General features: G+C 36.8%; 1 protein-coding gene across 2 annotated transcripts in view; it reads left to right on the forward strand.

Annotated features, from left to right (window-relative positions):
- Nucleotides 1-24,858, forward strand: part of LOC114357772 (blood vessel epicardial substance-like) — a 54,649-nt gene that overhangs the window by 15,274 nt on the left and 14,517 nt on the right. For both annotated transcript variants that reach the window (XM_028311549.1, XM_028311550.1), the window contains exons 2-3: nucleotides 3,278-3,435; nucleotides 20,879-20,981. In XM_028311549.1, coding sequence (XP_028167350.1) covers nucleotides 3,278-3,435; nucleotides 20,879-20,981 — 261 coding nt within the window. The remainder of the gene's footprint in view (nucleotides 1-3,277; nucleotides 3,436-20,878; nucleotides 20,982-24,858) is intronic.

Consider the following 24,858-nt stretch of genomic DNA (forward strand, 5'->3'; position numbering starts at 1 on the left):
GAATGAGTAAACATGTACGTAGAGTTATTGGAAGTGACTGGTCCCCTCAATAACAAACATGGTGCAAGGGCTGCACCCGTAATATTTCTGGAGCAGGGTAAACAGAACTATTCCAGCGAGCCGAGATGAATATTTTCGCCGCTACTGATACAATAGCCCGCCAGTCCCGGCACAATATGGCGGCCGGTAAAAAGGTCCCATTGTTTTGGCTTTAAACGCGTCCAGCTGTTGCCGTAATGTGGACCGTGCTGGATTAGGCCAAGACTTGTTTAGGTTTTGTTCGGAGTCATTAATTTAACTGCACCGTTCTGGCAGTGTTTTGTTTTTAGGTATGGCAACAAGAGCGCCTCGAGTATAATTTATGCTTTCGGCAAAAATAGGCACAACTGTTCAGCTGATGCAGTTGACTTCAGCTCAGCTGTCGGTTCTAGAAAATAATTTTTAGCTTTAGTTTGTTCAGTCAGGTGGTATACTGTTCCAAAATTCACGTGTTGATTGATGATGAAGTAATGTGATCAATCAAAGTAAACAAGTAGGCGAAAACTGAAATGGAAAAAGTAATGGTTTCACTCAAATCTACAATTGACGTGAGAGTTGTGAGTGTCAACACCAAAGCTATTAAGTGAGAGATGACGTAAATACGATTACGAAAAAGTAGGTTTCACAGACTCGTTACGGACGATATTGTTAAATGAGAATAACGGTAAGTTGGAAAACCTCATATAATACGAAGGTTGAGAGTTGCTGGAGACAGGCACGGAGATTGCAGAAAGTTATGACGTTGCAATATCATGTCTACAATATAGAGCCATTGTAGTGTAGTTTATAAGCTCGTAAAACGCGTTTCATATTGAAAATAGCTACGGTACTAAGTCAACTCTCTACATAATATCCTCATCGGTGAAATAGGTAATTTCTTTGTGAATTGTGATTGACGCAACAAAAGCTTTTGCTTTCCTGTTAACGTAAAACGGAAGACTAACTAACGCGCGATTTCTAAGTGAAACCCCACTTGAGTTTTCAAAGAACAAGCTAAAACTGGCAGGCTATGTTGAGAAATTTTGCCCAAAATACTGAGCCACATTTAGAATTTGTTCGATCGTAATTGTTCTTGTTCCTTGTTTTCAGATCGGATGTATTGCTTTTAGCCAAGTAATGTCGTCTTCAAAATTGCTTACGCTTTTTCCCTGTCACCTTGTCTCGGGAAGCAATATTTCTCCAACTTTGCATTTCATATCTCCACCGGTCCCGCTAACATCCGAGAGGATATTATTTGCACACCCTATGGAAATCGACGTCAGCACATTTCCTATCTGAGCTCCTAGGAATTGTGCTTTTGTATAAAATACTAATCCGTGTGAGATTGAAGAATATAAGTTTTTGTCTTCTTTGCTTTGAAATTCTTTACTTGATAGTATCTATTGATATGATTTCGCTTGATTAAAGCTTTTGATATGAAGGAAAGTGTTATTAAACGCGGAACACAGCTAGTTGTTGATGAAAAAATTGCTATGTTAGATATTGGTCGTCGTCAGTATTGCAGTAAATTATAATATTAAGTAGGAGCAGCAGTATAGTGACCTTTCAGCTCAGACATTTTCTACGAACAAAATTACACCCCGGAGGTTTCAATCTATGCCTGAGCTTGCTCCTTGCAAGATAATGATGATTATTTATAGACTACACCATAAGAAGGATATTCGCTTTTTGTAATGTAAGTGTTGATGGAAACGCTCGTCCTTTGCACAAGAAACCAGTAAATTACATTGTGATAAAGCCGGTTATTAAAGGGACCCCCGGTGTAGTTCAAAAGCTAATTTATCTGGTAAGTTTCGACGTGAAGGAGGATATTCGTACTTGTGCTAACGAGATATCCGCTGGGGGAGACAAAAGGATGGAGTGTCTTTACATTTTGTTTACAATTCGATTTTCTGTTTAGTTACGGATAATTTTAACTGGCTTAAAATTATACCCGTTTGTATATTAGGCATATAGGTATTTCTTGACTTTATTGATTTTTTGTCACTGTCTCTGTACGAGAGCGTAGAATTTTATAGAGACGCGTCTGTCTTTGGTGCGACAACGGCAATCAGCGCCTTATGTATGTATTTTGATGAATACTCAATTACGATGCTTGTGGTTTATCTAGAAAAGAATAAAGCGTGAATATTCTCTTTCCATTAATTTGCACAAGCTCATCCGCGAGTTTGCCGCTGTCCAGTGAATGGTGGCAATCAGACACATGCGAATAAACATAATGTCGGCTCTATTCGACTGCCACGGCTCTAATAATAGGCATTACGTTATTTTATCCCGAAGAATCGTTAGCACTGATGAGACTGCCTTAGGGAATGGCCGTATTGGCCGTACTTGGATTTCAAGTTATTTATAGATATGTTTTGGGAGCGGATTGACACTGTTGTCAGGCATCTTTATGTAAACGAGTGTAGGTGTTGCATAAGCTAGTAGAAATTACTGAACATTTGAATTATAAACAAACGCTTAATTGACTATAGTTTTGCGCTATCACATCGTGCCATCAAACTATGCGATTCTAATAATTGAACTGAAATTGCATTTTGACCTTTGTGTTTCGATTACGATTCGCCGAAGCAACGTGAGGCTCTATCTGTAAAATTGGTCAGTGTTCCATATATGATCAAATTTTATTCTAATTTCTAAGTTATGCTTATATTGCAATTTAAGCTTTGATTTGATTTTTTTTTATTTTGACAGATTCCGTCGAGAAATCCAGAAGAAAGAAAATAGGTAGAGTCACTTTAATTTGTTAAGAAATAAACTCTATTTATATCTAGAACCTAGAAACTGAAAGTTCTTACAGCACTGAAAAGAAGATTATTAGTCTTAGATCAAGTTCTATAACTTGACGTGCAATCAAATCTAAAAGTAGCGTGATAAAGCGGTCGAACGTTATTCATCGCCGACCTGCTTAAAGGCTCAAACAACCTTGTTTGTCCTATAAAATAGATGATTCCGTGACAGATAATGTAATCTAGCCCCACTTACTGAGACAAATTAGTCGCAAATAGTGATTAACCCTTGACCAGGCCAAAGCCAAATTAACAGAAACTTTACAGAAAAGAAAATATGAATTCACTGGATTTCATCAGTTCTATCTTCACAGTATAGTTCAGTGGGGTCTATTAGACCACTACTTCGTTAAGTTAACAAAGTATTCTTGAGGCCTCATAATGAGAAAATTCTCTCATCACCTTATCATTTTTGAAGTCTAACAGTGTGTCTCTCTTGTCCTCAGGTCTACGTAGCGCTCTTCAAACCTCTTCGGGTGTCGAGGCGGCAGTTCCGAAGGGTGCTGATGTGCATGAGGAACGTCAGGCACCTCAAGTGCCACGAGCTCTACGCACATGAGAAAGTCACCAAGGTGGACAGCCTGTCTTTGGTGCTCTCCGGGAAGTGAGTATTACATTATTACTCTTATGAATAACTAGCGGCCGCCCGCGACTTCGTACGCGTGGACCTCGTTTTACACGCGTTAGATATAATGTTGATAGATGGCGTTTCACGTCTTCCCCGCATGAATATTTGCGAACGTCAAAAACAGTAGTTTGTCCAGCGCTTTAGATTTAACCAATGACGATAGATGAGATGACGCTTTTTAGACACGTCTTTTTTATTTATTGAATTTTTTTTGTCACATATCGTCTTAAATTATAGCCTATATGTTAATCTGGGTTATAAACAATCATACTGTAAAGTTTCAACAAAATCCGTTCAGTAGTTTTTGCGTGAAAGAGTAACAAACATCCAGACATCATGACATCCAGACATCCAAACTTTCGTCTTTATAATATTAAGAAGGATGTTTCTTTTTATTTGCAATTCTTTAGGAATGAAGATCAGATCAATCCTAAAATTCTAAACTGCTTTGATCAGTATTGGGAAAAGTAAATATCAACCTCGAGAGAATATGTTGCCAATCCTTTGTGTGAAAGGTTATTAGGGGGCAACGACTTTACATAAAGGATGGAGAAAGATATTATGTAATGGATACATACGCCCAATTTATTGTGCGATTAATCCTACGTTATTATTATAACGCTACCACCATTTATTAGGTTACAGCTAACGGAGTTTGTTCCGGCGTTTCTTCTCAGCACTTGCCATATGTTTGTCTCGAAGCGCTGGTAGGGCCCAAAAGTGAAGGAGACATGTAAAGTGCCTCATAAGGGCTTTTCTTTTTTTATTATTTACATTTTGACGTTCATAAGTGCCACTTGAGGTCTAAACTGAATAAATATTTTTGATTGATTGATAAATCTAAGCTAAAGCCATCAGATCGTCAATCAGAAGTTAATCTTAAAATTAATGGCCCGAATGTCGTATGTGTCCTGATTTTTTGATAGTAGGCGCATACCCTTAGAAAATCAACACGCTAAAGTTGTAAAAATAATGTAACGCTAAAAAGTAAAGATAGATTATGGCGGAAAACCGAGGAGCTCATTTCACATGCGCAAACTTAGTACCTAGCAAAAGTTTTTGTATCTTTGCGTCTGTGCCGAGCTGAGATGTCTTGCTTGCCTTTTTAACTCCGAACGAATAATAGCTGGAGAATTCAAACTAACAAGGTTTAAAAAACTATGTTTTCGTTGTTATAAATAAGTAGCCTGCATGTTTATATGGACAAACGTTGAATCAACAAAATTCTTTCAGTCTTGGCACATGTTTGAAACAAACAAACATGATGCTTGTGAGTAATATTTGTTATGGACACTTCTAAAAAATTATTCTCAACTTGCCACTCTGCATTTATCATGCAATTAGCATTAAAGTGGTTTATGATTATGTGAAATTGTCAATGCAACTTTACTCTATGATATTTTCTTTTTTGATAATTATGTGAATGAGGATTCATTGCTGACAAAATAAATACAAGAGTTACATTATTATGAATAGATCTTAACCCTAATATTCATTACCCATCAACAAAGCATCACCTTGGATCAGCATAATGCGATTTCAGCCTTTGTTTTACGAACATAAAAAGCAATACGAATGGCGTGACTGAATAATCAGGTTTTAAAACCTGTAGTAATGTCAAAGAAGGATTTTAATTACACACGACGTTATTACTCAAAGTTCACTAAACATACGTAGTCATTTGCATTAAAATTCCGAGAAACTTTTGATTACTAAAATAACTGCAACAAGGCTTTTGGAGTGATGACATCAGAGAGTCAGCGTCCATTTGCTCGAGTGAGTTTAAGTGTGAAAGGAAACTATAATAAGAGGTTGTTTGCACTTCAACTTTAAGAGAACCGAAAGTTTTGCACTTTGGAAGTAATTTTCTCTATGCTGTTGATGATAAAGGCATAATACTCACTCAACTAATTGCTTTCGTGATAAGGCTTCATTCAACTTATTTTACTTTCATCCACTGCTTTTATCAGTTCCTTATAGGAACTTTAAAAGTAGACGCAGAGATTTCAACCTTGTTACCATCATATACTGCGGGGGTGTAATTTAAAATTAATCCAATCTTGTTGCGACAAGAAAAAACTTCCATACCTTGCCACACCTATTACTGGCAGATAGTTACTCACGTGATAGGTCGCCTTAATTTAATATCATAAGTTCCGCAGCGTATTTTTCACTTACAAAGGTTTGATTAAATTTTTAGTTTACTATCTCTCCTTTTGCAGTAGAAAGGAGTCGATGTACTTTTTAAGTAAATAAATATTCAGGTTTATTTTAATTTTCCCTTGAATATACGCCTTTTTTGGTTACATAAGTACACCATTAACATATTCACCGGTCAATGCTAGCAACTCCGCCTGCCGATAAGTACAATGTGAACTACATCCAAGTGGAAAGTATCGGTAACTGCTGCGAATTTTACCACGAACCAAGGCTGATAATAATGGAGCAGATAGTCAGAAAATGTTAGCATGCTGCTATTAATAGTCAGGAAGGCAATGCAGATCAAGCTAATTAGGCATAAAGATGGCGTAATGGACATAATGAACGAGCTATTAGAAGAAATACAAACTTGATGATTGATGTAAGATGAGAAGTAACTCTAGAAGGACCTGACGAATTTGTGAAAGGTTGTAAATCTGACACATTGTTCGGAGAAAATGGCACATTTTTACAATAGATGCGCCAGCAATAAAGCAAACTCGAGCTTTACTGCTTGGTAATGCTATCTTATTTATTCAGCACCACACCGAACTAGGTTACATTACGGTCAAGACTCCAACCCAATGCCCCATATACGGCATCCTAAAATATGGCCCGCAGAACGTGCCAAATATGGTTTTTGCCCATTTATTAATCTTCTTTCCCAAATAACGTCATCTACGTACATTAGGCTGAGCTAAATGATACCTAAATTAGGTCAACAGAACGAGGCCAAAATAAAACTAAGACCCATTCTGAGGTACTGTATGTAGGTGCGCCATTTCAAAATATTTGTGTCTCTTTTTACGCGACCGGCTCCGTATCGTAAATGCTGCATGAATATTCATAAGGTAATTGTTTATTTATCAGCTTGCCATGTAAATTCATTATTCGCACATGAACAAAACATGAGGAAGTATTCGCGATTGTGTTGTCTCGGCGTGATTACAGACGAAGTGACAATATCGTGGGTAAATAGCTATAATGGGAAAGGTAATGGATGGATGGGTTCACTTCTGAATAAATTGCCTTTGTGCTATTCCTTTGCGGTAAAACTACTGCTGTTATTTTAAGGTATTTTACGAGTGTGATACTTGGGACTTTGGGACTTCCCAAAGGATACACTTTTCTTCCGTGGGTCAACTCCCCAATCAGTTTAGATGTATCAGCTCTTTTTGTCTTTCACACTCATGACTCCTATTTTAAGGGAGTGAGCGAAACAGTTGTGAATATATGAAAATCGGTTTGGAAAGCAGTCCTTTGACGTCGCGAGTAGGACGTGTGTGCGATAAGTTTGTGACTGTGACAGATCGAAATAAATCTGTCTACGGGACATGCGGGCGAGGCCCTAAGGACATTAACCATGCTATATTCTTCGCTGATCGGAATCTGCCCTAAAAAGGACTGGACACGGTGAGAATTAAGACATTGAGCGATTTGCTACTAAAATCCGACTCATTTTGAAAAAGCTAGCACACATATTTTTACAGTAGAAAACATTAATTAAATATTTTTCTCGCAAAAAATATTTTATGGAACAAGCTTTCCGAGCTTTCAGAGCCTTTGACCTGTAAATACGCTCGCCAAATCAATGGTGCATTATTTTAAAACATTGAATGAATGAACGTGTTGAAACCGAGAGTGCATCCATGACATGAATGGCGCCGAGTCGCGTGCGCATTGCGCCATGGCTGTTGGGATTGCGGCCTTGATGCCAATATTTGGAGAAGCTATTACAAATGCACTGATTGTACAGTACAAGCTGCACATTTTTGATGCAAAATCGTACGTATAACAACTATAATAAGGTGCTACAGAGTATAGCTTTGTGCCGTCGTCTGCACACTATTTATGACAGGTAGTCTCGGTTATTGTATGTAATGATTGCGTGATACCATCACCAAATCACCAGATGTCGTCAATGTACCAACTGTTGCAAACAGATGGCATTTGATTCATAATTTACATTATCTATTTTGGTCTGGTTAATGTATCATTTTAGTTTTGGATGTTCTTTATAATGTTAAGGGGTGCCTGCATGGACGGGAAATTCAATGCTTGATTCTCAGCAAGTTTTGTGACTTAAAGGGGGTTCGTTTTGCAACCGGGTCTTATTAGGCGAGCCTAGGTACACGGCAGTTGAAGATTGTTATTATAACCCATTCATATGTATGCAGTAATTACTATTTCTGCTCATTTCGAACCGTTATAGTGTCATTGTTGAAGTCTCCGTTTTAAAACTCCTCCGTCTGAATAATCGTATCATTCGGAACAAAAAGCAAGACAAGTGGAAAATTATGTTTATTTGTTCCATTGTTGGACCGCGTAATGCTGTGTTATCATCTCATCTTTTACACAAGGCTGTTATAATTTCTACAGTACTTTTGGTCGCACATGGGATGAAATATGAGCTCGGGGTAGGCTCAGAATTTTGTTAGAACAAAGGCTTGCTTTCAAGAACTTCATCATCATGGTAGTCGTCTCCTGCCTCTGCAAGAGCATGTTCCTCTTTTTTTTTTTTTTTCTTTTTTTTTTCGTCAGGAAATGCATGAAATTGCATACCCACTGGCCCGGGGGAACCAGTGGGTTATGTGAGGCTCTCCCTGCCAGATGGGCAGGGCCTACTCACTAAAACCTGACGGTGTCCTCCCGAAGTCTCCTCTAGGACGGGGTGGCCAACCGGTCGATCGCGACTATTAGTCCAGTCGATCGTGGCAAGGCAAAAAATACTACATGATTGTGTACGTAAATCGCCCAGGTTTTCGTTAGTAAACAGTAGATCTTATGTCTAATCAAGTTGGCCACCCCTGCCCCAGGCCAGGAGGTATTAGTTATAGTAAATGGTTATGACAAATTACAATAACTACAAAGATAAGTGAAATCGTTATTTTATTTAGAAAAACAATAGCTGGAAACTTTTTTGACGAATATTTAAAGGCACATCATAATAGCTGTAAGTTGGGACGCCCGTCGGATGTGTTTCCACGATTCCCGCATTCTTGGAATTCTAATGAGCGCTTTGTATTCTGCTTGGGAGCGATCGTCTTTTTGCATTGCCACAGACTGTTCCACGGCATACAAAGTAATTAGCGTTTTGGCAGCAAATTCAAAACGGGAAAAGGANCGGAACTATAATCTCATAAAGGTAGCATTAAGGCACTGGATGCAAAAACTATCACTATTATTTACACTAGCATTTTTTGAATAATGTTGGGATCTGCTTGAAAGGGTAAAGGGGGCATCGATTTGACGGTGTAAGTGCTACTTAGAAATGAATAAAATAAATAAGTATAAAATTTAACTTAGACGAAAAGCTTTCTAAGCATACCTATACTTACAGGGTGACGTGTAATAAGTGAACATCCTTGTAAGGGATAACAGGTTATTGTAACCAATTTATTTATGTAGGTATATGACTAGGCTAAAGTCAAGCATTTCTCAGTTTCAATAGGGACATCCTAACATGGTGTTCCGATAAAATTGAGCGGGCGCCCCTTTATCACTGGGCCCTTTATATGGGCGACGGTAATCACTTACCATCAGGTGATCCGTCTGCTCGTTTGCCTCCTATCACATAAAAAAAAATCACACTTTTTTCTTTTATTTTATTACTTTTATGTTTTACTGTGTGTTTAATAAAGTCTTTTATTATTTTTATTATTTATAGTTTGGGCTTTTTCTACCTTAGCTTAAAAGCAGGAAAATTTAAAATCAGCTACGGGATATTAATTTTTATTATTTAGATTTTTTTTTGTATGGCAAAATTACATTGTGTTTTGCGTAGGCAAATACTTATCCAATTTGATTGCAAATGACATGCACTATAATCCTTTACAAGGATGTTCACTCATTACAAGATGTCATCCTATATACGCAAAAAAAAAAACTTTATTTTTAACACAATGTTTATTTTGAGTAACAAATCGTCAAAAAGAAACGCATTAAAATCGAATTATTGTAGTCTCAATTTTTTATTTTATTTTTTAAGCAATTTAAAAATAGAACAAAGACGCAATTGGAATACCCTTCCCTAGTACAAAGTCGGTTGTGTATATCCGACGTCAAAGTTACCAAACTTTACCGAAGTACAACGATCTATTATTATATACGATTCGGCTTCGATATCTATAATACAATAGGAGTTTATTTCATGTGTCAGATGACAAGGGTGGAAACAACCTACGATTCATGTTGTTTATTTACGTGCAATATGTGGGCATATTGTAAAAGTGGAATGCCGAGTTGTATTTCTAAAACTTGTTCTATTATTTTATACTATTTGGCTGCGACTCGGCGTGACGACAATACAAAACATTTTTCGCGAATCGGTGTTCATACATTCACACAATACATTAGACGCCATGTTGTCATAAACGACATATTATAAAATCGCTGTGATTTAATATTCTTAATCATTAATTTTATGGCAAGTGTCCATCAGGAATCATTGTTCTTACACACAGAATCGTATTATTTCGCTTTCGGGTAGTAATATGTCAAAATTGTTGGTTCTTTAGGCGAACAATGTATGGAGAACGAACATTGTCCTTTGAAATGATTGCAGGCTTCATACACAGAAATTTATATTCATTTGAAAGAGTGGCATATTTCATATTTTTTTAAATCTTGTTTTTAAGGAAAATAAAAATTTTATTTTCATCTTCTATTAAGTAGATCGTATCTCATCTTTTTATTCAGAATCGCTCCTCTTTCAACTGCTTTCAAGATGACACAGTGTTTTAACTTAATGTGCCGTTGATACAATACAATATTATAATATTGTTTGTAGCTTATGATATAATCGTGACCCACACAATCACGATCACCTTATCATAATAATGCGTGTTAGCGAAATATTGCAAATAGTTTGATCGATCGTGCAATGATAAACCAACCATTAATTTATGTCAAATGATAAACATAATATACTGATTTATTATAATGAATCGATAAAATACGAAAGATATTATGATTATGTAGGCAGAAACTTTACTATAAAGTTGATATGATGCTTTGATCGGCTATCTATTAGGTATGCCTGTATTATTGACTGTATTTTACAAGTAGATTACTCAATAAAGTAGGTAGACCTACACTTAATTGATAGCTTCGGAAAGATTTGAAACTGTAGATACAAATAGCATAAATGAATTCCCAGGAATTGTTCTGCCTTAAATGGAAATCTAAGTGGACCACTATGTAATAGCAAATAATCAAGGCCTGAATTGGTAGTGGGCTGGTCTGCTAATCAGGAAGGAGACAATCGGCTAACCAGTCCATTGTGTGGGGATAAATCATGACACAATATCAGATTAGTTTTTAGTTCTAGACAAAAACTTACTAGACCGCTGCCTTTCCTGTCTTTAAAGTCTAAAGAAATCAATTTTGATTCGTTAAACTCGCATACGAAATGATCGATTCAGATCGCGAGCGATAATGGTTGAGTTGCACTATTTTACTTTAACTTTAACAAACGTCAAAATCTGTCAAACTATACAAAAAACACCAGTTATTGTTAAAGTAAGTTGGTGCAAGCTTTCATCTATTTTGGCAGCCAAAAGAAAGTTCAGCAAATCCGTGTGAAATATGAAGCAATAATTTATACAGTTTTATAATTATTTATAAGATCTTTTGATACGTTATCAAACGCAACCATAAATGTCACTGGGTCAGAAATAGTCGTATTAAAGCGTGAACAATTAGTTTTACGTGATTAATAACACTGGTCAACACATGTTTTTTTTCCTTTAATTTTTTTTTGTTATTGGGTATTTCTATTGCCCTGATTATGAAAAAAATACTGGGAGATCGTCAACAGCTTTACTTTTTAAAATATGGAGTTTTTTTATTTTGACAAAAAAATACGAAAAATTATACATTGTGCTAATAAAATGTCTATTGAACACTAACAAATGATATGATTTCCTTGAATAGGCAAGTTTGAGTAGGTATCGTTGCAAACTCCAGCAATGGTCTGCCATTCATATATGAGCACCACGCCCCTAATAACCTTCTTCCATTGTCCGAAAATTCTAATGACATCTTTTATCCTGCTCCTCACTAAACTCACCCACATTTTGTGGAAATCGATGTTAATGCGAGTACATGAAGTGTATTTTTATGCCCATGTTGCACCCTAGCTCTTGCAAGTTGGATAGCATGCTCTCAACAATCTCTTTTTGCTCAGGAAATTACTTATAACCAAAAAAAAATCATTTTAAGTTTAGGACTGGACTTCACTCATTGATTTATTAGAATAACGATCATTCACCAGTTGCCTAATGTGAGTCCCATCAAAAATTACCAGCTTTTAAGTTTTCTGTGCTTATTCCTAAAAAATTGAGTGAAAGAAAATTAAAACATTCGTCACTTTTGTCAAGCGCCTTCACAAACTGTTTCAAGATGCCGAGCTTCATATAAAGTGGTGGAAGTACGGTGATACGGTCTTGGCTAACTAAAGGCACGTTTATAAAATTGTTTGTATCAACTTTAGCTGAAGAGCTAAAAGTTGTGTGTGCGGGAAGCCGCACTGGTCAAATTTTTTGTAACCAATGTAATTGTTTGTTACGACTATTCCAGAGACACATGGAACGGGAATTTTGTGTAGCCCCCTTGTTGGCTAAAAGATGTTACCTATTTTCAGAACACAAATGACCCATTTGTGGTCTTGATTACTTAATTTCAAATATTTATATTAAACTATCGATTGTACGCAGTTTTCATCCAGTCCGATAGAGGTTTTCGATGTTTTTCAAATATTATATTTACCACAAACATAGCAGAAGCCACCTGGATTAAGCACACAACATCTTCATAACGAAGCAATATCGAAAACACCAACAAAACATATTTTTTTGTCCAATTAAATCAAAAATCTAAGTAAAAATATTAAATGAGGGTAGAGAGCTATAACTTAAAAACAAAAGCTGTTAGAGAAAAACTGTTGCCATATTTAAAAAATATGCGAAAATTTGAGATAGAAACAGAAAAAAAATCACAGGAAACAAAAAAAAATATTTTTTTTGTTGACCAGTGTAATTTAATTGGCTTTGTTTACTTGTTATAGCTTTTTAGATTTGTTTGATTGGGAAGCTTAAACATTTACATTAATTTAGGGCTAAGAGGCTTAGTTTATGGGATTTTCTATGGTCATTCGATATTAGTAGGGTTTCTTCGTTTCATATAAATTGGAACAAGCTTAAGCTTAAGCTTTCACCAAACTGCTACACACTACGTAAAAAATACGTATAATTGCATAGAGATATTCCCACCGTTGAAATAGCAAAAAATCTAATCAGTTTAGTAAGGCAATTGCACTCAAAATTAATTAGTAGAATGGTGTGAATTAATATCAAATTAGCAATAACAATAATTTTGAAAGTTACTACGAATAAAAGTGAAATAATAAACGTAAACCACATTTATCAAACTTAAACACAACCTATTTTATGGATGCTATTAATCAACTCAGTTTTACAACACTATTAGTCTATAAATAAAATTATACTATCGGTGGGCATGTTAATATTTATAACGCAGATGCTTTATCGATAGTAAAACAGTCGAGTAACACGATATTTATCGATTAAAAACCCACAGGCCCCGGTAGCAGGTGTGCTTGGGCCTCAAAGTTTACAATGATAAAATTATCTACGAATGCTATAATCCTGACGATAACGTAATTAATCGAGTTACTGACTGTGATTAATCTTGACAGAATGTTACATTGGAGCCAGATTGTGATGTTTTTGAAATTGTTCATGTACAATTGATACTTCTGAATATAATTCTTTTTACGCAAAATACGTAAGAAGTACAAATAAAGTTGATGCCAGTGTTTAGACTTAAGCTTAAATTGAAACTCGTTTGTAAATTTTGTAATTGTAAAAAAAGGTAACTCTCCCATTTTCCGACATCGTTAAAAATAAATTTTATATTATTTAGTTTTAATGTGGCCTGTTCCAAACCAATCTCTAGTAATTGAAAAGGACGGCACAACTTTTAAGAACATTAAAATTTCATTTTTAGTTAATGGAGTAGGTAAGTAGCTTATTCTGTAAAGGCCAAAATTATTGATAATAATATCTGATCTGATATGGTTTCTATTGTGACCGTTTAATTTAATTAAACTGTTTTATAAATCTTTTTATATCTTATCAATAGCATATCTAAATATTAATGTTCATTCATATCTTAGACTGGGAAACAATAAGTCCTTATACAGACTTTTAACTCCCACTTCATAATATTTGAAGCTTTTCAAAGGCTTTCTAAATATCCATCGCTTAGGTCCAAATATTGAACGTAGGGTATTTGTAGTATGTACTCGTATATCAAAATAGGTTTAGAAATAGGTCCAAATATTGAATGTTGTTTAAGGGTAGGGGAGAGGGGGGCAGCTTTGAACAATTTTCATACTTTATTAAATATCTTCCAAATTTGAACGATTTCATTAATTTTTTCTTCCTAGTTAGAGGTCATGGTTATCACACAACAAAATAATGATGTTCTTCTTAATTATTCATGAACGCTTATTAAGATATTTAGATTTTTGCACAGACCTGTAAACGTTCAAAACTGCCCCGTAGTCGGGGCAGCCTTGAACACGCCTGGGGCAGTTTTGAATTAGTATTTTTTTCAATGAAATAAAACTGAATATTTATGAATGTGTATTTTTAAAATAATTAATAAACAAAATTTTAAATGATCAGTGTCATTTGGGAACAATTTAACATGTTTATTTTATTTTACATCACTCTGTACAAAGTAACACAAAACTTAGGGATATTATTAAAAAAAAGTAAATATAAGATATATCAATTAGCTAAATACTAATAAACTTTCTTTTTAATGACACATCAAAGACAAAACTGCATAATTTAAAAAATATCAATCAACTACTAAAACTAGCTTTTGCCCGGACTTCACCCAGCTTGAAATTTTATCTGTCACAGTAAAGCAATCTGCTTATTTTTTATGTAAAAACCTTCTACGAAGTATTAGAAAACTTAAGGTTTCATAATACTACTTAAAAAAGAAAATTTATAAAGTTCAAAGGTGCCCCAACCATTTCATTCAAAGCTGCCCCATGGGTATATTTCCAGAAAAAAACATAAATTTAATAACGGAACATACTTTTATATCGCAATTTCTTATCAAATCTTCATTGAAACTATTTAAACTTCCGTATAGTAAACAAACCACTCACTATTTTATAAAACTACGTCCACAAAATCCTTAGAACCAAAATAAAAAAGTGCGAAATTGGCAGTCAAAAACAAAAAACCACTTTTGCCGGTTAACCTACAGTTAGATATTAAAAATGAGATGTGACGGCTATGCGCATCAGTGCTGGCAATATAAATTATGATTTATACCATTGTAGCCTAAACCAGTGATTTTTAAATTCATTTGTTCTAAGCTGCCCCTGTCCAAAGCTGCCCCCCTCTCCCCTATCTCTAGCTAGACTCTAATGTTAAACAATGTACTCGTGGACATGTAACAATAAGACAGATATAAAGGGAATGATATTTATTTATTCAGATTCTTTCGTTATTTCATACGCCATAATTTGCATAAAGACATGAGTATTAAAGGTATCTAATCTACTCCATCTATAAACCAAGAAGGCATTAGTCCTCTGCAGACTGCGGTTCCTCAGTTCACTTATCCAGTGCATTTGGAGCGAGGGCCGACCGCTGGCCTAAATCCCGTCTCCGCACCCTGGCGCTGCCAATAAGATTACTTTGTATGTACTAGCTATTACCCGCGGATTTTCCCGCGTTATGGGGTCAAGCTCATCAGATATTTTGAGATAACCATCTATAAATCAAGAAGGCATAGTCCCCTGCAGACTGCGGTTCCTCAGTTCACTATCCAGTGCATTTGGAGCGAGGGCCGACCGCTGGCCTAAATCCCGTCTCCGCACCCTGGCGCTGCCAATAAGATTACTTTGTATGTTTAAACTAGCTGTTACTTGCGGCTTTGCCCGCGTTATGATGTCAAGCTCATGATATACATATTTTGGGATAACCATCTATAATGCAAGAAGGAATTAGTCCCCTGCAGACTGCGGTTCCTCACTTCACTTATCCCGTGCATTTGGAGCAAAGGGCGACCGCTGGCCTAAATCCCGTCTCCGCACCCTTTCGCTGCCAATAAGATTACTTCGTATGTTTAAACTAGCTATTACTTGCGGATTTGCCCGCATTATGGGGTCAAGCTCATTATATATTTTGAGATAACCATCTATAAATCAAGAAGGCATAGTCCCCTGCAGACTGCGGTTCCTCAGTTCACTATCCAGTGCATTTGGAGCGAGGGCCGACCGCTGGCCTAAATCCCGTCTCCGCACCCTGGCGCTGCCAATAAGATTACTTTGTATGTTTAAACTAGCTGTTGCATTCGGCTTTGCCCGCGTTATGGGGTTAAGCTCATGATATTATTTTGAGATAAGCATCTTATTACCCGCGAGAATTTTGTTATGGGGTGATATGTTATAGGATCTACATTCCTTACTTTGAATTGAATTGAATTACAAAAGGTTATGCTAAGTTACCAAATTAATCAGCTTTTGAGGTCCACATGCTTCAGATCTTGGAACTGCTTAATTACTGAATGAGACTCTCAGAAGCAGTGTCGTCGTTTCAGCCAAATGACGTCCACTGCTGGACAAAGGCCTCCCCCAAGGTTTTCCACAATGAACGGTCCTGCGCTGCCCGCATCCAGGCTCTTCCCGCTACCTTTACCAGATCGTCGGTCCACCTAGTAGGAGGCCTGCCCACGCTACGTCTTTCAGCCCGTGGTCGCCACTCGAGAAGCAGTGATAAGGTTAAAATTATACTGGGACGTGTGAAAGGGCTTTATGAAAGCCTATTGGAAACAAATGACTTTTATTACTTTAAAGACTTATATTTGAGGAATATTTCTTCTGTAGAATGATTAAATAGTTGAGGTATGGATACGCTTTGTTCGTACACAAATAATTTATTTACTTACATCTACCATTAGCGTATTTATCTTACTGTTTGGCTTCCATTTCCTCTATCTATTTGCATTGGCATAAAACTTGTTTTATCGTTCAATAATATTCAAATGATGTCAAAGTTTATTGTCAATCACAACAGTTCATTTACACTCCATAAAAAGAGAATGTGCTGTCAGTGCTGTGGTGACTCACGTCAATGAATCACTCGTCTCTCATGCGATTCACGCCAGCATCCGATCCGAATAGCAGATGTACTCGTAATTTTGAATCGTTCGAATTCAATATCGTTAACACAATTTAAATTAGAAAACTTACTAAAATGTCAACATCAAAATGTAAAAAAATACTTCTTTCAAAAAGGAGAGCTTTGTTGTTTTGTAATGAATCTGCATCGTGCGGTGGTCCACACAGCCTATGACCGCAGTCTGTAGAGGAACACTATTAAGTGGTCGCGATCCTCATCAGTGAGGGACCGAGGAAGAAGAAGAATGACTCTACATCTATGGGTTTCAATCCCAGTTTCTAGTTATTTAGCGTGAAAAACATTTTGAGATTGGATTTTAAATAGCCTATCTTCAAACACTTCGAGTGGCTCAAAAGAACGGATAATTAGTTGAATGATTTGGTTTCGTGTACGAAATCATTATGCTTTTGGAACACTTCAAAAATACGTATCCTGAATCAGGATTCCTGATTTCAATTTAATCAACAAGTTAGTGCGGCGATTCGCTCTCATTGTACAAACATGGCACATGAAGTTGAAAACTATTGCATCGTAAGTAAATGGTAATAAGTGCGGTTTTGCAACAAAAATCTTTAGCCTGGTATGCTGTATGCGTGTTGTGATTACTGATTCGGCTCATTCAACCCTTAGCGTGGCCGTAAATGTTTAACGACCACTCATCTCGACTCTCGGACCGCAATAAAAATCGGCGGAGCGCAGTAGCAACAACAGCTGTAAAACAATATTCGAGGGTGCCGTTATACGGAGGAGCCACCCTAGCGATGTGCAGCTCCGGGAATCATTCCCGAAGGTGGGAATATTACTGGAAAAGTTGCACGGTAATTTATAGAAGAGTTTCGTAGACTAATTTTGTTTATTTAAACAAATAAATAATAAATAAATTTTAATATCCTTGGACATTTTACACTGCGCTTCTAGTCCCAAACTAAGCAAAGCTTGTACTATGGGTACTAGACAACGGATATAAACATACTTACTTTTTTTTTGTAAATACATACTTTTTATACATAGAAAACACCCAGTCCAATACAAACAAATATGTTCATGCACACAAATGTTTGTACTGTGCGGGAATCGAACCCGCTACCTCCGGAATAGTAGTCCGTTTCGAACCACTACACGAAACGGCCGATATTTAAAAGATTTCGTTCGATCATTCGCTTCAGCCCAATGATGTCCACTGCTGGACAAAGGCCTCCCCCAAGGATTTGCATAATGATCGGTCCTGCGCTGCCCGCATCCAGATTCTTCCCGCGTCCTTCACCAGATCGTCGATCCACCTAGTTGAAAGATTTGCTCGGACACCTTTGTAGAAATATCGCACCTATTACTACAACTACACAAGAATCCCCTGCTTCATGTGTCTATTAAAAATGAACCTAAAACTGCACAAAATGAACTCTTATATGATTCCAATTGATGTTGCAGTTAACATCAGGTAATTTCCGGTCAGTAGGCGAGCAGATTTTAATGTCAATTTAACGTATTCATTAAGTTCCCGGTATCCCAAAAATGTTGCCGACAACAGCAATATTCCCGGTACCACGCTACATCTCTACGCTAATCCATCCCCACAGCACAACCCTTCAACTCTTCAACGCTTTTCCACTCAGCCGGCGGCACTTAGCGATACTCACGCACGGCCGAATGCTATACAGTAAGCATAAAATTGGATGCTCTACTAAAGCGATGAGCTGCCTGAATCAGGATGATTTGACATTTCACGAGAGCGCCGACAAATCTCAACAATCAACAAAGACATGAGAAACTCAAAGAAATCGCTTCTAATTTCGTCCACTTTGTACAGCTGTATCGATTTCTTCTTACAGCCACTTTATATTACGCTTGACGAGTTTTTATGGACAAGTAAAAATATATTAAAAGCAGCTATAATAAGATCCCCGAACGTGATTGAGACGTCTGGAGAACATCTTAGATGTTCTTTGTAAGGCTTCATCTTCATCTGAGGAACGCGACGGTTTATTGTCAAACTCTAATAGGACGCGACCTTTTACAGACACCGAGCTTTCGGGAATTATATTTGGACGAACAAACGAGAATACGGGATAATGTCAACGATCCGATTTTAGATTCGGCAGCAATTTCGGCCGAAAGCGGGCCCATTTGAGCCCGGAATTTGGTTACCTTTGAATGACGTTACGTGTATGCGCGCCGATTGTTCTCACTGATACAGTTTTGTCTTTTATAGCTTTTAAGATGTATCTTAAATGACCATTATTTTCGTTTTATTTCTTTTAATGAATTCGTTACAAAAATCGAGATAGCAAATTCGTTTCTTTATCTTGTTCTCTGAATTGAATTGCGTAAAAGTAGACTCAATGTAAATTAATTTCGATTCTTTCTGGAGTTCTCACGGTCTCGCCTGTATAAGTATGGAGGTAATATCACTTAGTCATCGTCCGGTGTCTTCGACTCCCAAACAATCAAGGGTCACGGTGGGTGAGCTCACTGAGCAGTGAACCTTCGACCCGACAGGTTGGAGACTCAGGACCCGCCTCGCGCTAAAGGCTCATTTGTATGCATCAATGTCAGCCATTGATATTAACGTTGGAGTCGATAAAATCAAATTGCTGTATCATTATTTGATTCAAAAGTAATCTAGATTGTTTAATGTATCGAATGAAATATGACAGATTCCACTTATCTTTTGACTCAGCTTTTCACGAAATCTAAAACTTTTGATGTTCCTGTCATATTGTTTTACCTTACTTACTTTTAAGCGTTTTAAAGGTTGTTCTTACTTATTAGCTTTCAAATCTTACTTCTTTATTTGATTCTGTTCAATTAATTATTCGTGGAATTTGAAATACCAGGAATTGAAGCACATACCTATACTCGTATATGCGAGTTTTGAGTCTCCTTTGTCCAGAAACAAGTCAGTTGATTACTTTGGAAATGACCCGTCTGGTGCTACTTGATATCCCTGCGACTGGCAGTGAGTCACCGTGCTGCTGATAATGTTTAATGTATTCGACAGGTCCTTAAATTTAATCCTTACTGTAGATGGTGAAAGGGTGTTTTTAAAGTTAATTACGGTTTACTTTGATCTCTTATTAAACTTTTCCTATGCAATATTTATGTAAATATTAATCCTAAACCTGAATAGTTTAAGCATAGAGCCCACTGTTAGTATAATAAATGATATGATTTGAATCCGTATGTATGATGAACTATGACTCGGTACATAATGTGCGGGGAGCTTTTAACCCGTCCACCGCAGTGCGCCGTTTTGTCCCGCTCGTTCTAATTAGCGACTTCTCACGGCCCGCGGTTTATTAAACCTCGTGCATATTAAACTTGGGATTTTTCCCATTATTAAAATGTACGGTTTTGTCGAACTCTAGAACAGCTACGAGTAAGGCCCAGAACAGACGGTGAAACGCAACTGCAACGAAACTGCAACTTTCTGATGATTCTGATGAATGAAACTGAAACTGAAAGTTTCAAACTGGTCGCGTTATGTGTGGTCTCTCAACGGACGCTATCGCAGAAACTTAGATGCAACTCAAAAGTAACTAGCAGTTGCAGTTTCGTTGCAGTTGCGTTTCACCGTCTGTTTTGGGCCTAAGTGCACGCGCTTGTCTTTTTAGACCGCTATCTATCGGGAAGCATTATGACAAGTTAATTACGCTTTTTAACTCAAATAATGATAATGTAACGTGGAAATGATGTAATTGTTTCATTAACTGCTCGCATAATGAGTTAATGTTGTTATATAAACTAATAGATACGAATAAAGAAAAGTAACGTAATTTGAAGATCCTAATACTGAGGAGAAAACAACTCGAGCATCATTAAAATGTTTTGTCTGTTGATTCCATCGTTTTATGTCATACCATGTTTGTGTACCAATCGATCAACATGGAAAGCATTGGGGGCAGTAGACGTCCTGTGGCTGAAATGATGATGTTTGTATAGGGTTCTTCTTGTATTACAAACTATTAAAATAAAAATTTAACCCTTTTCAGGTTGGTGGTGTCCCAAAACCAGAGGGCGCTGCACATAGTGTTCCCGCACCACTTCCTCGACTCGCCGGAGTGGTTCGGGGTCTCCACAGACGAGTATTTCCAAGTAAGGCCTTAGTTCTTTGAAGAAACACTTAAAGTTAACAAAAATTTTTCTACGTTAAGATGCAACCTTATTTAGCATATCAGATGCATATTATGGCGGTTTGTTAAGTCTAACTGTAGGGATTTTTGACTTCCTGTACTTTACGAGACTTTTTCCACCTCGTGTTCCACTGCAACTGCTCCGGAGTTAGGATCGAAGGCCTTAATGAACTTACCGATAAAGCATAAAGTTTTAGATATTCAGTTCAGTGAGCTCTTCTGTGATTGAAGATTTCGGCTGAAGCTCGCTTCCACCTTCGCTTCGGCGACAAAATAACTCTGGCCGACTACTGGCTAGGACAAGCCAGAGATGAGAGTTATGCTAAAGCGAAGAGTGGGACATTTAATTTGATTGTCCCGAAGCAGTGGTAGGGTTAATACAGGGACGTGTAAAAGTGCTTTTTAAAAGCCTATTTGCAAACATGAATGAGTTTTATGAGTGGGATCTAAACCCATCCGGGAAAAGTAATTAGTGCTGCTGTGCCCGTAACATTTCTAAGAACAGGAATAAATCCCAACCTTGAAAATTTTCACGGGAATAGTACTTCCCTATACTTACTGTAAGTCACCCGTTTTATTAAGCCACTCCCAGCGGGTGGGGTAAAATCATTTTCGTTTATTAATTAAAAGCAGTCTTGACTGCGCAAACAAGTTTGTCTATTACTCTAATACAGTATTTTTCAACCTGTGGGTGGCGATGGGGGGTCGCGAAGCCTCTATAGGGGGGTCGCGAGAGGTCGTAAAAACTACATCAGTAAAAAAAAAATCTTATAAAGACACGTTAATCCGAAATCTAATTATGCAAATTTTGTATTGATTGAAGTATTCGGTCCCTACAAACATCTTTGTAACATTATAAAATGCATGAAAAAAAAGCGAACGGTCGGGGGGTCGCCAAAAATTTTTTCATACTAGGGGTCGTGTCATGAAAAAGGTTGAAAAACACTGCTCTAATGGTTTACTACTAACAATCGATTATAATGGAAATGGCATGCACTGAAACAGACAAACAGTATTTAGTAATATTTAGTAGGTAGCTGTGGTGATAAATTTAGAAGACTCACTGTAGTTTAGATTTATTGGTGTTTTGATAATGAGACACGAGATACGCTTGTTGTTTGTTAATATTGTATGAACGTAATTATCTTTACCAATATTTATAAATGTGAATATCTGTCTGTTTATTATGTTGTCACGTCTAAACTTATCTTCACCAATACATTATTATTATGAATGTGAAAATCTATTTCTCTATTATGTATTGTCTATTATGTTATTACGCTTAAACGATGGATGAATTTTACGGAGAGTCCATTTAAGTTAGAGTCTCTCTATAAATAACGGTTGGTTATAGATAAAAATAGTACTTACTGTAGTTAAAAAATAAAGAATTTCATTGTTTCTGAAAAATTATAACAACACGATTATGTTTGTTTATAACGCTTTTAAATTGATAGTAACCTATCTCTACATCTAGAGTCTAGCTATACAGGGTGTCCCAAAAACAATGGATAACCCTGTAACCATCGATAGGCCTCGCCATGGTCTCCCTAACGTCCAATTTTGACCCCAGTAAAAATATCACCGTTTTCAAGATTTTTAAGTTTTTGTGCATTTTTAGAAAATTGCCACCTGCGATTACTTTTTCTCATGCCATTTCTACAAATGAGGACACTTTTCAATCTAGTTTTTTTCCTTATCACAAGGGATAGTTGGGCTATCAAAAGAAAAGATTAAAGTTCAACAAACTAGTTTAAAAGTATGAAAATTTTAAGAAATTGCAGAGAAGAATGAAAAATTTATTCATTGTCCTGCACTTTTGATCAGCCGTCGTGTAAAAAAAATGTAGGAAGACCATCGTGCCCATTACCTTAAAAACTTCTTTGGTTAATTGAGATTCTAAAAAGGTATCACAAGCCTATGTATTCTGTATTATTTTTATCTTATGGCTACTTGAATAGCAACTAGTATGAAAACTGCAGAAATGAGTTTTTCTCGTAATAGTTAAACTAGAACTGCATAGTGGCTTTAAATACAAATGGATAATTTTTAGCGTAGGAATTTTAATAAAGCAATATTTTATCATCATCATCATCATCAATTCAGCCATAGGACATCCACTGCTGAACATAGGCCTGTACCCCAATGATTTTCATAATGACCGCTTGGTAGCGGCCTGCATCCAGCACCTTCCTGCTTACCTTTATGAGGTCGTCGGTCCACTTTGTAGGTAGACGTCCTACGATGCGCTTTCCGGTACGTAGCCTACACTTGAACCCTGTTGCCCCATTGGCCGTCCGTTCTGAGTTTTTGTGATTACTTAATTTTTGTTTTAAACCTTATAAATGTGCCTATAGACAGATACTACCGTGATAATACACGGCTCGGAAACGTGGATTTTTTGGACAGCGTGCTATGGAAGGGGCTATGCTCGGGTTTCTTCACGAAACCGTATCAGAATTTAGGAGATCCGTAAACGAACTAAAGTCGCTGACATAGCTCGACGGATCAGCAAGCTGAAGTGGCAATGGGCAGGGCACAGTAGGTTGCAGAACTGAGGCAGCAGGGTTAAAGTGGAGGCTACGTACCGGAAAGCGCATCGTAGGACGTCCACCTACAAAGTGGACCGACGACCTCATAAAGGTAAGCAGGAAGGTGCTGGATGCAGGCCGCTACCAAGCGGTCATTATGAAAATCATTGGGGTACAGGCCTATGTTCAGCAGTGGACGTCCTATGGCTGAAATGATGATGATGATGATGATAAAATATTGCTTTATTAAAATTCCTACGCTAAAAATTATCCATTTGTATTTAATGCCACTATGCAGTCCTAGTTTAACTATTACGAGAAAAACTCATTTTTGCAGTTTTCATACTAGTTGCTATTCAAGTAGCCATAAGATAAAAATAATACAGAATACATAGGCTTGTGATACCTTTTTAGAATCTCAATTAACCAAGGAAGTTTTTAAGGTAATGGGCACGATGGTCTTCCTACATTTTTTTTACACGACGGCTGATCAAAAGTGCAAGACAATGAATTAATTTTTCCTTCTTCTCTGCAATTTCTTAAAATTTTCATACTTTTAAACTAGTTTGTTGAACTTTAATCTTTTCTTTTGATAGCCCAACTATCCCTTGTGATAAGGAAAAAAACTAGATTGAAAAGTATCCTCATTTGTAGAAATGGCATGAGAAAAAGTAATCGCAGGTGGCAATTTTCTAAAAATGCACAAAAACTTAAAAATCTTGAAAACGGTGATATTTTTACTGGGGTCAAAATTGGACGTTAGGGAGACCATGGCGAGGCCTATCGATGGTTACAGGGTTATCCATTGTTTTTGGGACACCCTGTATAAACCCTAGATCTATGTAGCTATGTACAAGTCGCGGGCATTAGCTAGATTTAAATGATTTAAAACATAATTTTATGCAGGTATATCAAAATGTGGTAACACCCATTTCATAACAATTATTAATGCACGTATAATACATTCGCTATAATTTCATTAATTATTCGTATAATCAGTGTGTTCTCGACATTGCTTTAATTTAATTGTTATACAAACATTATTGTTATAGCCTGACCAGGAACATAAAAACCCTCGCCATTTTGCGGAAAACTAATGGTACTAATTTCTTTTAATGGCAACAGTAACTGAAAACTTCATTGACATGTCACCTTGCATGTCAGTCTATTGCTGTCAAAGTGTAAACAAACTTTATTTTAAATGTGCGCAATTGATTTTGTGAATTAAATTGCTAAAATCTTTTTATAGTCGTGAAAGAAAAGTGGTTCACAATGTGTTAAAGTATTTGTCGAAGAGAAATACTAATG

Source organism: Ostrinia furnacalis, unplaced genomic scaffold (assembly GCF_004193835.3).
Source record: "Ostrinia furnacalis isolate ACB-3 unplaced genomic scaffold, ASM419383v2 OfSCF3350, whole genome shotgun sequence".
In the NCBI taxonomy this organism is placed as follows: Eukaryota; Metazoa; Arthropoda; class Insecta; order Lepidoptera; family Crambidae; genus Ostrinia; species Ostrinia furnacalis.